Source organism: Mustela putorius, unplaced genomic scaffold, assembly GCF_011764305.1.
Source record: "Mustela putorius furo isolate JIRA1106 unplaced genomic scaffold, ASM1176430v1.1 tig00000460_pilon_pilon_pilon, whole genome shotgun sequence".
Taxonomy (NCBI): domain Eukaryota; kingdom Metazoa; phylum Chordata; class Mammalia; order Carnivora; family Mustelidae; genus Mustela; species Mustela putorius.
This window is the reverse complement of record NW_025421389.1, coordinates 18,662,601-18,678,070: the sequence shown is the minus strand read 5'-3', so window position 1 is coordinate 18,678,070 and position 15,470 is coordinate 18,662,601. Positions and strand designations below refer to the sequence as shown.

The window sequence follows — 15,470 nt, the reverse complement described above, 5'->3', positions numbered from 1 at the left end:
ATACTGTTTTTGACATAAGTTTCGAGAGAAGATTCTGTAATCTCTTTCGTCATAGCATCATCATTTCCGAGAAGTTCTAAATAGATTTCAATCATTTGTTTTCTAAAGGGGTATGTGTATTTTAATAATGTAAATTCCAGGATAGGAATGTAGTGTTTATTTTTTATTTACAAATTACATGTTCATCTATTATGTAATATAATTCTCTTGACTGTTTTATAAGGTAGGGAGGGCAGACTTTTTAATCCCAGTTTAACTAATGAGAAAACTGAGATACAAAGAGATTGATTTGGTGAGTCACACAGCTAATTATAAGATGGAGTCAAGACTCTGAAGTCAGATCTTCTGACTCCAAAGCCAGTACTATTTTACCATATACTGTTACTCCCTTTAATGAAAATGGTTACCTCCGTGCTTACCCACACATGTCCTACTCTGTCTTTAATATTCCTACCAACCTTTTAACACTGACTTAACTGAATTAAAGCCAAAAGTAGGGTGGGGGAATAATCTTACATGACCACTGTATTCTGATCTTGAATTAACCTCAGGATTTTTTGGTTATAATAAAGCTGTTATTGGGTCTTTTGATCATTTTTTCCTTCTCTGGTTTGTAGAAAATTGCTCAACTTCCTCAGTAAAACCAGACTTTAGTAAAAAGGCTGGCAGTGGAGACAGGATTTTCCACATGGGAAACTTGACCTTATGGGCCCAAGTTTCACCTCTATAACTCATTTTCCTCTTGGTAGCTTCTGCTCTTTATTACTGCCTCAGTCAAGGAACTTGTATTCCTGGTATTTGCCATTTACAAGTTTTTCACAAGAACTTACTCCTTTTTTTTTTTTAAGGTTTATTTATTTATTTGAGAGAGAGGGAGAGGGTGGTGGGGGAGCAGGCAGAGGGAGAAGGGGAGTAGGAATCTCAAGCAGCCTTCGCCACCCAGCATGGAGCCCAAGAGGGAACTGTCTGATGGCCCTGAGATCATGATCCTGATGAGATCATGACCTGAACAGAAATCAAGAGTCAGACACTCAACCGACTGAGACACCGAGGCACCCCTCAGGAATGTATTCTTGACTCTTCCGCAAAGACCTTCTTTATAGCCAGTGAGACTACACTGAACACTCAAACAAAAATCACTGAAAAACCTGGATTAACAGCTCACACACAACTGGATTTTTTTGTTATGGTTTGTAAATTATCTTCTCTGGTGGTCAGAAACTGGCCTCGTTCCGTCTTCCCATCTGTCACCAAGAACGTGTGCTTAGATATACGCCCTTGATGATGACACCCAAGAAAGCAAGTTCTACAGAGTGATTAGACTTCTCTCTGTAATCCTTTTGTCTGCTTTTCTAAGTTTTCCTTTCCTGCCTAAATCTATTCTTCGGTAACAATAAACAGCAGGCATGGTGACCATCTTTAGGACAGATTCCTCTCCTATCCACAAGGATGTGGTTTTATTGTGGCCGCAAAAGGGCAACCGTATCCCATCACAGCTACACAAATAGTTCGTCAGGCAGATAGGTGGATGGAGATGATATTAGAATAGGATTGTAGCAGTGTCGCTCACTGGAGTTCTGAAGAAGTTCATAGTTCGTGTGCCAGTGGCTTAACCTGACACTGTTTTTTTGTTTTTTGTTTTTGTTATCCTTCTAGGTATCATGAACTGATTACAAAATATGGGAAGTTGGAGCCTTTGGCAGAAGTGGACCTAAGACCACAGAGCAGTGCGAAAGTAGAAGTCCACTTTAACGATCAGGTGGAAGAAATGAGCATTCGTCTGGACCAAACAGTTGCAGAACTAAAGAAACAATTAAAAACTCTAGTGCAGTTACCCACAAGCAACATGCTTCTCTACTATTTTGATCATGAAGCACCCTTTGGCCCAGAGGAAATGAAGTACAGCTCTCGGGCACTGCATTCTTTTGGCATTAGGGATGGAGATAAAATTTATGTGGAATCCAAAACAAAATAACCTCGACCAGCCTTGTAAAAAACACATACATAAGGACTTCTTGCAGGGCATTTGTTTCCAATGTGGTTTTCTTTAGGAGGGAGAAGGTTGTTTTGTTTCGTTTTGTTTGGGTTTCGGGGGGTTTTGTATATTTTTTTTTCCCCCTAGGATGGGGAGGGGGCTGTTTTTGGTATTTTCTACCACAGATTTCTTCAACTCAGCCAGCAGAATTGGCCACATCTCCAATCCCTGTGCCCTCCCTCGTGAAAGATGACCAAGAAATCGCCGACTTCTTACTGTGTTCACTAAATGACCATTTAGGTATATTTGTGAAGATAGCATGAGCCGTGTGTCCTCCCCGCAGAAGGGGAACTTGTGGATTGAAATCAGGAGCAGGGAGCTTGACAGGAAGGGCCAGCACTTCTCTCCCCCAGTTCTTCCGTTGTCCTTCCCTCTCTCCCTCCTTTCCTGTTGTGGTTCAGATTTTCATTTGGACTTGTGTCAGCACGTGTTCACCTAATAGTTCTAATCCTGTCCATAAGTAACTTCTCATTTCTCAGTGTGGACAATTTTTTTCATTTCTCCCTTTTGAAATAATTATAGTGTTTTAGGCATTTTTCAACCTGATTCTGAACTCAGGTATTCCGTGAGAACCTGTAACTCTGTTAGGATCTTGAAGACAGAGAGTTAAAACTCCAGGAAGACTCGCTGCTGTCCTGGCGGCGTGGGCAGAGCAGCCTGGGCCCTTTGTGTGTAACCACGTCCATTTCAGTGTCCCGCACAGAAGACGTCCACCCTCACTTCCATAACACAAAGCGTGTCACGTACCACAGTCCTTTTATTTTTGCTTGTCAAATGTACTTCCTCATCTCTAGCTATCTTTCTCATTACTTTAAACCGTTGGGAATAGAGGCCTGACTTTCTGAAGAGCCCAGTAGAATAATGGATATACATGCCGGGAGAGCTGGGACTTAGCTAGCTGACTGTCCATGGCATGTGTGAGGGAGTAGAGTGGGAGAAAAGTCAAGCCATCCAGGAGGAAGAGTGTTGTGACTTCCCTGCCCGTGTCGTCATTTGAAGCCCTGGCTCTTACACTTTGCATTAAAAGTGGGAAATCTTAATCAAAGGGAGTTCTGATTCCCAGTTCTTCCCTGGGATGCTGTGATGTCATAATTGGACCCTTCTTTTTGTTTTGCATTTCAACTTAGTTGCCCCTCCCAAAGAACAACTCTGCCTAATCTATGAGTAAAGTCTAAGTGTCAAAACTTCAGAATTGCCTACAAGTCCTATTTTTCGCAGAAGCATATTTAAGCACTTTTCTTTAAAAGCTAGTTCCTCACCTGCCCTGAAATCTTTGCATTTGTTCTTGTAGTCCTTCATTAAACAGGGTAACCCCTTTCTGTGATAGATGTCTTTCTTGGTCTACCATATTTACAGATGGGAGGCTTGGGGAAGGCTTGGCATCACTAAGGGCAGGTGATGTGCGCATGAAGTATTTTTCCAAGAATGTAATCATTATCTGATTGCATTTGACCTTTTGACCTTTGTTATAGGATTCCACCACTGCTACAAAATCCTTTAATTTCTTACGAAATTTTTAGATAATTCTTGTAAATTCTTCACATATGCAGAGTTGTGATTATTATTGCTACTTTTTAAATTTTTCCTATTTATTCTCTTAATGCACTTCAGGTTCAGTATCTATAAAGCCTTTGACCCAGTCCTACTGAGTCAAGTCTACATCCACTGTAACATTAAAGGTAGAAACCAAAGGGTTTGAGAAAGATGAATGAAGCCTATTCTCCTTCTGCTGCAGAATTGATCTTTCAAAATCAGCAAGAATGAGCGATGGAGATCCAGGCTGGGTAGAGACAAGAATTAATTATTTTGCAATCACATTTTCCTGACAGATTTTTGGAAGTGGGAAAAAAGTGTGGCAACAGTGTCATGAAGATAAAAACTGTGGGTGCTTTGTGTAAGTGCGCATGAGTTCAGGCAAGTTTGAGAGAGAGAGACAGTGTAACTGAGCCCGTCACTTTTGTCAGCCTTGGAAACAGATGCACTCTTTTATTTTTTTGAGGTTGTATGACCCCTGACTGTCCCACAGCAGAAGGAAGAGCAAACACTTGGGTTGTGCTCTAATCATAAGTGGAATGGTCACAATTAATAAGATATTTTATATATGACAAAAGTTTTATGAAATGCTTTTTTACTATTAGAGACCTGTTCCTTCTGTTATGACAGAACACAGTGTCCATCAACTGCAGGCCTAATTCCTCTATTATACAGTTGCATGTCAGGGGAACTTCTCATCTAATTCAGTGGGTGTGGGTATTTTTAGGGCATTGTAATTGATGGTTTTAATAATTGCTGAACAATTTTTGATTGAGACAAAGTCTAATGCAATGACCGGTCTTTCAGAGCTGCAGAAGAGAAGTAAAAGAGAAAAGCTATTTGAGCATGTGTACTTGTAGACTTATTTCGGCAGCTGAGTAAAGATGCTGCTTTTGAAATAAAATCGGTGCTGCGTAGACACCTTGTAACCCAAATTATTTTTGTAACAGGCCAAAAAAGAGGAGACAAGAGACCGTGGGCATTTGAGTCTCAAAGTTATGCATCATCGATGGCAGCAGCTTCTCTGTATTTTAATATTGACTTCCTCCACATGCAGCAAGAGCCTGTTGTTGGCATTTATAAGGCAAGATGCTGTCCGAGCCAGTATTACAGATAGGTCTCTGCAGGCACAGTGTATAGAACATATCTTTTTAAAAATAGAAATTCTTTTCAGTGGAGAAAAAGGAAAGGAGTCATAGAAGAAAGCCAGATCAAAACCAAGGGATCCTATGTGCCCACATGTAGCTGCTGAAGCCACAATAGAAATGGGCTTTCAAAATGGAATTGTTGAAATAGCTCAGATTGCTTTAAAGGAGGGGGGAAAAAAGTTTAGAGTCCTGTGTCTTTTTTTAAAAATTATTATTATTAAAAGTTTCTTTTGTTTCTGCAACCTATTGCCACCATGTCCATAAACACATAAGAAAGCAGTGGCTATCCCCCAACACCTTGTTTCTTTTAAGACCCGTGGGTGAAAAGAAGCCCAAAACATGAGCTATGTGTAACAGAGCCACATGTTATGATGCTTTGTGCTAAGATTTTGTTCACTTAAAAAAATGCAAGTTCAGTCCTCAACAGGTGTTTCGGCTGCGTTGCTAAGTCAGCGGTGTCCCAAGCAAAGAACACTGGATGCACAAGGAACTGACCCCCATTTGAGGCACACTGCCGATGGCTCTTCCCAGTGCACGTGTGAATGCGACTTGCTCTGTGGCAAGTGCTAGGCCCTAGGGCATATAAAACAGGAATACAAAATAATAGATCGTTCTAAGCGATGTCATTTCTGTTTATGAATTTGATTTTTCCCTTCATTTCATGTTAGATTGAAAACGCAAACAAACTGCTTTCCAGTACACCCAGAAGCTATCTGTGTTACCAGATGTGTTGTGAACACTCTATTTTTCATAGGTGCTTCCTTACTATATAATATGTCCATTGTAGTGATGGAGAGGGACTGGGCTCTCTCAGGCTCTTTACTTGCCAGTTGTCTCCTGCAGCTAATGGAAATATATATTTTATTTTAGAATATAATTTAAACATGAAGGTCTATTCTTTGCACTTTTTATTAATACATATATATATATATAGATAATCTTTAAAAAAATTAAAAATCCAAGTCCAATTTCTCTTTGTGTTCTGGTTTTTTTCTGGAGTTCTGGGGCCAAGATACATGCTTATTTTTATATAGTCAAAGGTCGACATCACTGCTGTGGTTGAGTACTGTGGGGAACTGGCCAAAGCGGGGAAGAATTGGACCATTTTGAGAAATTTCTTTGGAATTTTGCCATTTAGAAATGAAAGCTGTAAAACAAAGATTGTAGGAAGCGTATCATTGCTTTTGTGTTAGCAAATTCTTATACTTCTAACATGTACTTGATATTCCCTTAATGTCCTTTTAAGGATAAAGTCCTCCCTTTAAGATAACTGGCATCCTCTTTTTTGAATAAGGATGAAAACCTCAGTTGGATGCACTTAAATTTCTTCCAAGTGACACTTTTTTGTCTTCAGAAAATAATTTTCTGTGAGAATTCGAGTTTTGGACACTTGAACTCTACCCACATCGATAATTTCTTGGTAAGCTATAATGAGTTAACCTTATATCAAGAATGATGGTCCAACAACTGTACTTTATTTCTGTATATAGAAGAGTCCATTAACTTCTCTCTCTGTGTTCCAGAAGGGTGTGAGTATCACGATCTGTTTAAATTTAAATATTTCTGCCTCTTACTTAAATTTCAAAGAATATACTTTCAACTTCTATACTGAATGCTATTTAGTTAATATGTATTGTGAGCTTCTCCAAGTATACTTGCAAGGTAGACATATGTCAAGACATCCAGTACCCACTGGGCCGAAAGATTCTGGGACTCCCACTAGTTACTAGGATGCATGTAAGTCAAGAAAGTTAACCTTTGAGAAATGAAGTCACTTTCTCTTTACAACTCTCCTCTGGAAAGGAAGTTAGTTATCTGTGGTCTCCAACTTAGAATTTCAGAGCTCAAATTCAGCCAGTTAACTTTTAAAACCCATATAGGTCATTTCTTATTCTTTTAGCTCTTTTTAAAGATTTTATTTATTCCTCAGAGAGAGGTGGTTGCAGAGGGAGAAGCAGGGTCCTCATTGAGCAGGGAGACAGGACTCGAGGCTCCATCCCGGGACCCTAGGATCACTACCTGAGCTGAAGGCAGACACTTAACCGACTGATACCCGGGCACCCCCATCTACTTTTAACTTTTTAATGTCACCAGGATTTAGGATCTGAGTTAATCCCTGAAAGGAATAACATACCATACTGTAACTCCTTAAAATATGGTGAGTGAGACTAACACTGGAAATCTTTAGCTTTTTTTGTTTAACAAACATTTATTAAAATGTTCAAATATATATATTTGTCATATATATGAATATAATAAGGAGAGGTTCTCATGCTAGCCTCCCAACTTACTCTGAACTAAAGAGAGCAACGCAACTGGGGTTTTTTACAGTTTAGCACTAATCTGCTGAGTCAGTGGCATTTTTACAACCATATTTCAAAATACTGAAGCAGTGGCCTAAATAATAATTGATCCCAACAGCGCAAACTAACAAAAGGAAATCAGTTCTTAAAATAAGAATACTACTAACTGTTTAATGTTTTGTCTTAGGCTTTTCTCTGATGTGGCTTAGGCACCTGAATAATTTGCTTGCACTCCATTTGAAGGCACAGCTATTAAGAGGGGACTAACAAACCCAAAACCCAGGGGGAAGGAGAGCCCTAGTGGACAGAGTTGCTGTCGTATGAATCCTTGCCAATCCATGTCCGAGCTTACCACGCTTCTTTCTCACGTTTCTTCTAAACTCGAATAATGAACATTTATTACACCCAGGACCCATCCTAGATGCTTCACCTATATTTGATCTTCATGACATCCCTATGAGGTTAGCACTGTTGTTATTCCCATGTTCTTACTCGTGAAGGGAGTGGCACACAGATAGGTTAAGTAACTGGCCAAAAGTCACCCAGTTGGTTAACAGAGTCAGGATCCAAACCCAAGGAATCTGGCTGTGGGATCCATGCATTTAACAGATACGATGTAATACTTGCTGCTAAAGTTCTCCATTACCCTCCACACTCATGCACACACACCTTTATTGTCAGTCTTTACATTTCATTAAGAAGAGATGTTTCACAATACCCATCTGCTAAGTTGATTTGCTCTGTAACAACAGCACTGATGTGGCCGCTGGCTCTGAATCCAAACTGGAATTTGTCCCCATGCTCTGTCAAGAATTGGGAGATGACAGTTGGTGTATGCCCTATTGTCCTCCCTGTTCCTCTGACAGGTCATTTGGACATTTGTGATGGGCGCCATTGACAAGAATAAGTTAAACAGTAAGTAATATGAGGCAAGGAAAGTAAGAATTTGGTTTTTAACCTGAGGACATTCTAGAACCTTAAAACTTCATTGCAGTAAACAGTCAAAGGTACGAGAGGTCACTCATTTTGAACTCCAGCTTCGATCAAAGAGGCAACAGTGTTTAAGTGGACTGAAAACGGGTGTTATCAAGGAAGAAAAAAAATGTTTATAAGTGAATGCAACCTGTTGCAAAGGTTTTGTTCCAGGAAAGGATGAGGCTGTCACTGCTGTTGTTTCTCCTTAGAATGTAAGGAAGCGCCTTGTGAAGAATATAAATATTGCTTACAAAATAGAGGGGACAGGCTATCTGTTGTGTTCTGCAAGATCTAGATCTGCCAAAAATTACAATGCGATTTCAGTTTGTCAGTTCTTACAGAGACTTCATCCTTGGATGCTTTGTCGTCACTGTATGTAATATAATTGAGGTGTTAAGTAAATGAGAGTGAGAGGAGGGCAGACAAAAAGAAATACAGAGAGAAGAGAAAAAATGTTTTCTGAAATATCTGATACATTGGAGGGCAGATGTAAGCTCTACTCCACTATCGAGGAGTAGAAACAGGCCATTATGAATTTCTTTGGCTGTGTTAAAATTTGGTTTGGTTTGATTTTCAATTTGTTTACAAAAAAAGAAGTCTCTTCAAAAACCATTTGAATCTATTTTCTAAATAGAAAATACTCACATAGTTCAAAAACCAGACAAAAAGATGTCATACATTAGAAAATCCCACTCTAACTCCCTGTCCTTCACTTTTATTAGTTCCTTATGTGTCTTTCCAGAGTTTACACAAATAATAGCAAATAATATATCTTGTTCCCCTTTTATACAGCGAAGTTAGCATAGTATATGCACCTTTTTACATATATTATACGCACCTTTTTTTTTCACTTGAAACATATCTTGGAGATCTCTGTAGCAGTACGTTGGGAATCACACTGTCCTTTGTTTGCAGTATAATATATAATATTCCATTTATAGACATAATTTATAATTTGTTTGGCTCAACCCTCATTGATAGACATTTGAGTTTTTCCTCTTCCTTTCTCTTTCCCTCCCTCCAACTCGCCCTCTCTTTTATTTACTATGTTCAGTTTGCTGCAGTAAACAGCATATGTTCTCTTACATACTTGAAATGAATCTATAGAATACATTTTTAGAAGTGGGATTGCTGGATGAAAAGGCCAAAGTGTTTGTAATTTTGGTAGATGTTGCCAAATTATTCTCTGTTAGTCATACCTAAAAAGAACTTTTTTTCCCCCGGCTTTATTATATGTCCCATCCCTGCACAAAGACTTTACTGATCTTGTTCTTGATATATGATTCCTGGTTTGTGCAAGCAAGCTAGGGTCCTCCCCAATTAGGCATGCAAAGCTAGGCACCAGAATTCAATGCATTACAAATTTGCATGAGCAAATTTGTATGAGCCCTGCACATTGTCTGTCCTATGAGCCATCTTTCCTCTGGAGTCTAATTTTTTAATCATTGGTGAGATTTCACCTGTGCAGGAGAAGGTATATGTATTATTTATCCTTAACAATGTATGAGCATTTGTTTCAGCTGAGTGCTCTTGAAAAGTGATGGATTAATAGCCCTGATACCCTCTGCTTATTGTCTACTGGAAGCTTTGATCAGAGCTGCTTCTCACAGATCAGTGCAATTCTTTCAGAGGAACGATTCGGTACTACGTTGTGAATGGGGAATATAGTGTGTCTGCCCGCCCCCCCGTCCAGCTCTGTCGCTAATGTGCCGGCAAGGATGTTAGAATAATGCCCATTGTGAGCTTTTTTGGTTATATGGGTCTCTGTAGAATTAACTATTCCAAACTCCTTGGCTAGATACAGATACTAAAGTCGCTTTCAGAAAATATCTTGGAGTGCTTGTTCAGATTTCAGAGATGACCATCTTTTATTAGATCTTATATCTAGAGAACCTTGCCGATTAGTTAATAAACATTAGTGAGTGTCATTCAATGTGGTTTTCAAAGAGCCAATGCCATTTTTCTTAAAATTAAGCCATATTTATTTTTTTAGCTTAGACCAAGCTCAGTATTTAGAATGAATAAGACCAGCCCAAAAAGAAATATTACTTAAAGGCAAATAACATTAATTCTTTAAAAAGCAGGTTCCAGGTCATTTGTGTACAATTTGGACTCCCAATATTTCCAGCTTGCAGTTAAGTGATTATCACCATGATACTAATGTATATGAAAAAATTTAGAAATAATTTTTACATCAGGTTTTGTTTTGGCTTTGTTTACTTTGCTTATAAGAAACAAAACTGAATGGCTTATATCCAAAAGACAAGAAATAACAAAGGTTGGTGAGAATGTGGAAAAAATGCACTGTTGGTGGGAATGCAAACTGCAGTCAAATGCTCTACCCCTGAGCTATACCCCCTGGGAATACAAACTGGTGCAGCCACTCTGGAAAGCAGTATGGGGCTTCCTCAGAAAACTAAAAATAGTGCTACCATATGATTCAGTAATTCCACTTCTGAGTGTTTACCCAAACAAAACAAAAACACTAATTAAAAAAGACATATGTTTATTACGGCATTAGTCACAATAGCCAAGATAAGAAAGCAACTCCAGTGCCCATTGATAGATGAATGAACAGAGAAGAGGTGGTGTCTATACACAGTGGAATATTACTAAACCATAAAAAGGAAAGTTTGCCATTCATGACAGCATGAATAGACTTAGAGGATGTTATACTAAGTGAAATAAGACAGAGAAAGACAAATACCATATGATTTCACTTACAGGTGAAATCTTAAAAAAAAAAACTAGCAACAACAACAGAGAGACAGAAACAGACTCATAAATACAGACAACAGGGATGCCCAGGTGGCCCAGTCAGTTAAGCATCTGCCTTCCACTCAGGTCGTGATCCTGGGGTCCTAGGTTCGAGTCCCGCATCAGGATCCCTGCTCAGTGGGGCATCTGCTTGTCCCTCTCCCTCTGTCTCTTCCCCTGCTCATGTTCTCTCTCTCTCTGTCTCAAATAAATAAATTGCATCTTTAAAATCAAATAAATAAATACAGAGAACAAACTGGTGGTTGCCAAAGGAGAGGGGGAGGATGAAATGGGTGAAGGTGATTAGGAAGTACACACATTCATAAAATAAATAAGTCACAGAGATTGAAAGTACAGCACAAGAATACAGTCAAGAATATTGTAACACTCTTATTATCTTGCTGCGCATTTTATAATGTGTTTAACAGTTGAATCACAATGTTGCATACCAGAACCTAACTTAATATATGTTAACTATACTTCCATTAAATTTAAAATGTTTTTAATTCAGAAAAGATGAAAACCCAAAAGAGTACACGAGCATCCCAGTTTATGAAAGTTAATCTAGTTATCTAAGAGGGAGGATTCCGAGGCAGTAAGAGAAGCAAACATCCAGACGTGATGCCCTTCAGAATCGTTTCATTCTGAATGTCTTTACTGTTTAGGAGAAGTCTTCAGGAGCATAACTGCTTCCTCATCAACTCTTCCATCTCAAGGATCCTGCTATGGATAACTATCATTTTTCAGGGAGAATGTAAGTATAGCCTTAGACGTAACCACCTTATTGAACTAGAACTAGGAAGTCGAACGTCATTGAATCATTGGTTAAGGGGTAGAAACAACTACACTCCAGAAATATCTGGAACCTCCGTGGCAGATTATACAACAGAGCAAAATGTTCTGTTGCAGAGGGCTTGTAAATTTATTCAAAGCACCAGCATCCGAGATTCAGTTCTCTGGGAAGCAGATGCCAGAGTAGAGTTAGGAGCGCAGAAGGCTTATTGGGGAGGAACCTGTGTGAAAGTGAAGGGGCAGGAGGATTGGACAGGAGGGCCACAGACCATGCTGTAGACCTGACAGTCTGCCAACTCAATATGGTGCTCTGGGGCAAAGAGGAGTCCTGCCTGGGGCCCTTGACCAACACTTTTCTCAGTCATCACTTGGGGAAACACAACAAGAACATAACTTCAGCTTGAAACTGATGTAAATACTGAAGGAGCCAAAGGCCGGAAGCTGTCAGCGTACCATATCCTTGTGGCAGGAAAGCATTCCTTTCTCGAAGGCGGATCTGAGCAGTGCACTTTTTTATCTACCACAGACTACTCCATGCAATGTGTAGATCCCACTCTACATGATGAGGGCCACCTCCTCTCACTCTCTGGTGGCTCTCTTTTCCTGTGTGGAACCTTAGAAGAGAGCGGTTAGGGGAATGGACTATAGCGCCTGTCACTGCAATTGATTTCAGGTTCACAACTGGTAACCATTGTCTCCTGCTTCCGCTGTCATCTTATCACCTGAGCCGTCACCTCTGCTGCTCTCAGTGTTTACCTAGTGGTATCTCCCAAGCCCTAATTCCTAAGCAGTCTGAGGCCCTAGGAAACATGTGCTACTCAGACTTAGGCAGGGGAGTACGAAGAGCCACCAAAATGGGTCACCTGAGCTCCATACACATTATCCCTTGAATCCATCATGTCATAGCAGCCCCATCTCCTCCTGCTCCTCGGTGCAATGACCCCTAACAGGATGGTAGCCCATCTTCATTCCTGCCAATCTCTGAACAAAGAGCCCAAGTGCCCAAGCAGCAGCGCAGCCATAGCTTAGAGCTCCTTGGGACTCTCGCTGTGTCCCCCAGTAAAAGTGTGCCCTCCTGGGGACCAGGATGTTAGTCTGCACAACCCAGAGATGAGGATGGCCAGCACAAAGTCCCTTAGTAATCATTGGGAGTAGTGGGAAGCAGGACCACCCCGGCTTCCACATGTTGGTTCCTGACCCATGTATTCTTCTTCCTCCAGGGGGTGCTGCATCATATGACTCTGACTCAACACATGGGCAGTACACTAGAGGGTGGTATGCCATCCTCTCAGTATCCTCTCCAAGCCAGTGGCTCCCCTGCTCCTTCGACCTTTCCTCTCAGTGCTGGAGCCGGTGGCATCTTCTGTGTCATGGCATTTGTGCTCCGCCAGTGGATCCTATAGTCATGAGCCACACTCGCATCCCCTTTCTATAAAGTGGGCTCCCTAGTCCGATGTTATTTTGCATGCAGTTCTGTGCCTAATGATCAGGCATTCTACAGACCTCTTACTAATGGTAATGGCTGAGGGCCTGTGGGCAGGAAAGCCGACCCATAACATGGAGTAGGTCCATTCCTGGGGGAAGGAACTACTGGCCCCTCCAATGCAGTCATTTTGCCTCCACGGGGCCAGCTGGTCTCCCCAAGGAACAGAGACACATGGCGGGCTTAGCTTTCATCTCTGTGATTGGCAGGTTGTATGCTCAGAGGTAACAGAAGCTAGGCCAGCCTTGCTGAATGGGAGTTCATGCCACTGGGCCTATTCCTAACCTCTGTCCCTGTTGTGTGGCTACTTCTGGCGTGTCTCCATCTTACCAGCACTGATAGAGGCTGCCTCACAGCAATTGGTATAGTCATTTAAAAATATATTTTATTTATTTATTTGACAGAGAGAGACACAGCAAGAGAGGGAACACAAACAGGGGGAGTGGGAGAGAGAGAAGCAGGTTTCCTGTCGAGCAGGGAGCCCAATGTGGGGCTCGATCCCAGGACCCCAGGATCATGACCTGAGCTGAAGGCAGACACCCAACAACTGAGCCACCCAGGCACCCCTGGTATAGTCATTTTGTCTTCTTGGTTGTTGAGTCCCTCTTCAGTAGTGGATGCTGGGTTTTTTTTGCAGGTGTCGCCATATCATGCAAAGATCTTCCCACTTCGTGTCCATTCCCATCTGTCTATCCACATGTTTACTCCAGACCTCCTCCTCACTCATTTTCCAAGCATTTTTCTTCCAGATCATTGTCTAACTAGCTATTTGATTCACCACTGCCTGCAAGGTTGTGCATGGTCTAACCTCAGAACACTTCCCCTTTGACACAAAGTATGCAACAAGATATATTACCACAAGTTCCACACATTAGGAAGATGTCCCCTTACCATTGTTTCAAAGCTACCCCTGAGTGAGGCTGTAACAGCCACCATCTGCTTTAGGCTTGCATACGCTCCCCAAGCTGAGTCATCTATACACCAAGTTTAGGATCTTCCCTCCTCTTTCAGCTCATCGTGTGCACCCCCCACCCCACATATATTCATATGTGTCATTTGGGTTTGGGGCGTGTGGTGCAGCCATGGCAGGTGGTGTGGAGTCTGTGCTGCGTAGTCAGGCAACTCGCCATTGCCAGTCCCAGATTTACCATTTCCGTCTTATGATAGACTGCTGTTGGATCCCCCTGACTTTATGACTCGGTGGGTCCAATAGGACCCAGGTCATGATGGAAAGTTCTGGACACCTGGTCACATATCTTGGTCAAATGTTCCATCACGGGCCCAGTTACATGCCAGGAGTGGGTTTGCAGGAAATGTGGTTATTCTTTGCTACAGATAGCATGACCTTACTCTAAAACTCTGGGTGACTGTGCTCTGGTTCTCCCACTAGGGTTTGCAAGAGACTCCCCATTTTGTCTTTTTGTCCACCACTGACCTCTCCAACAAAGGGTCTACCAAACATATGACCCGAGTGTCAAGGTCACTTGAATTTAAGCCTAGAGCTACAGCAGAAAGCTCGTTCTGCTCTCAGCCTAAGTCAAAGTTGACAGAATTCCATATCACCGGAATGGGGGGCTGGAGCAGTTTTCCTAGTTGTGGAATGTGTGGCCTCCAGAACCCAAGGAAACCAAGAAAAAAAGGAAGAATTTCTTTGTAAGGAGGTTGCAAGATACAGTAATTTGTCTTTTACTTTGGAGAGGCCCCAGCATGTCCCTGACTACTGGATTCCTAAAAATTTTACTGAGGGACTAGCCCTGAATCTTTGAAGGATTTATCTCCCATCTTTTGGAGCACATGTGTCTTCCCAAGGCCTCTTGGCTATAGCCTTCTTTTGCTCATTTTGCCCAGTCAGCTTGATGGTACCGAGTAATGACTCAAGGCGATGTTCTATAAGATCCAAATAGTCCATATCTCAGCCCCTGGGCAAAACTATACATGTATATTGCTATCTGGCCCATTTGGATGTGAACTACTTCTGATTCTCATTTCTGATTCAAACAGGAAAAACAAATGTATTTGCCAAATGAATGGCCACATACCGTGTACCTGAATTGACGTTAATCAGCTGTAGCAAAGACACTATGTTAGCACAGCAGCTGTAAGTTAGCACTACTGCTTGGTCGAACTTGCAGAAGTCAAGAGTCATTCTTCAGGATCCATCCTGACCAGCTAAATGGAATATGATTGAGTCACCACCCTTGCTCTGTAAGAGTGAGCTGATCTTTACTATCCTCCTCCAACCCCCAATGCAGTGCTCTTGTATTTGCTACCTTAGCTGGAGTGGGGAGATCCATTTCCTTCCTTGCTATGATGGCTTTTACACTAACGACAAAGGGCCCAATGGGCAAAGTACATCAATCCTAATTCCATATTGGGACTTGGAAAACGACATCCAGGTGGTCTGTAGCCCCTGTGGACTTATGATAAGCTGGACTTGGCCAGAA

At 41.4% G+C, this 15,470-nt stretch overlaps 1 protein-coding gene across 7 annotated transcripts in view; it reads left to right on the top strand.

Moving 5' to 3' along the window:
- The window catches only part of TBCEL (tubulin folding cofactor E like), a 73,776-nt gene extending 68,092 nt beyond the window's left edge, over nt 1–5,684 (top strand). For all 7 annotated transcript variants that reach the window (XM_013054971.2, XM_004750079.3, XM_004750074.3 and 4 more), the window contains one exon: nt 1,657–5,684. In XM_013054971.2, the coding sequence (XP_012910425.1) occupies nt 1,657–1,975 (319 nt within the window). In that variant the 3' untranslated portion in view covers nt 1,976–5,684. The remainder of the gene's footprint in view (nt 1–1,656) is intronic.
- The last annotated feature ends 9,786 nt before the right edge of the window (nt 5,685–15,470 follow it).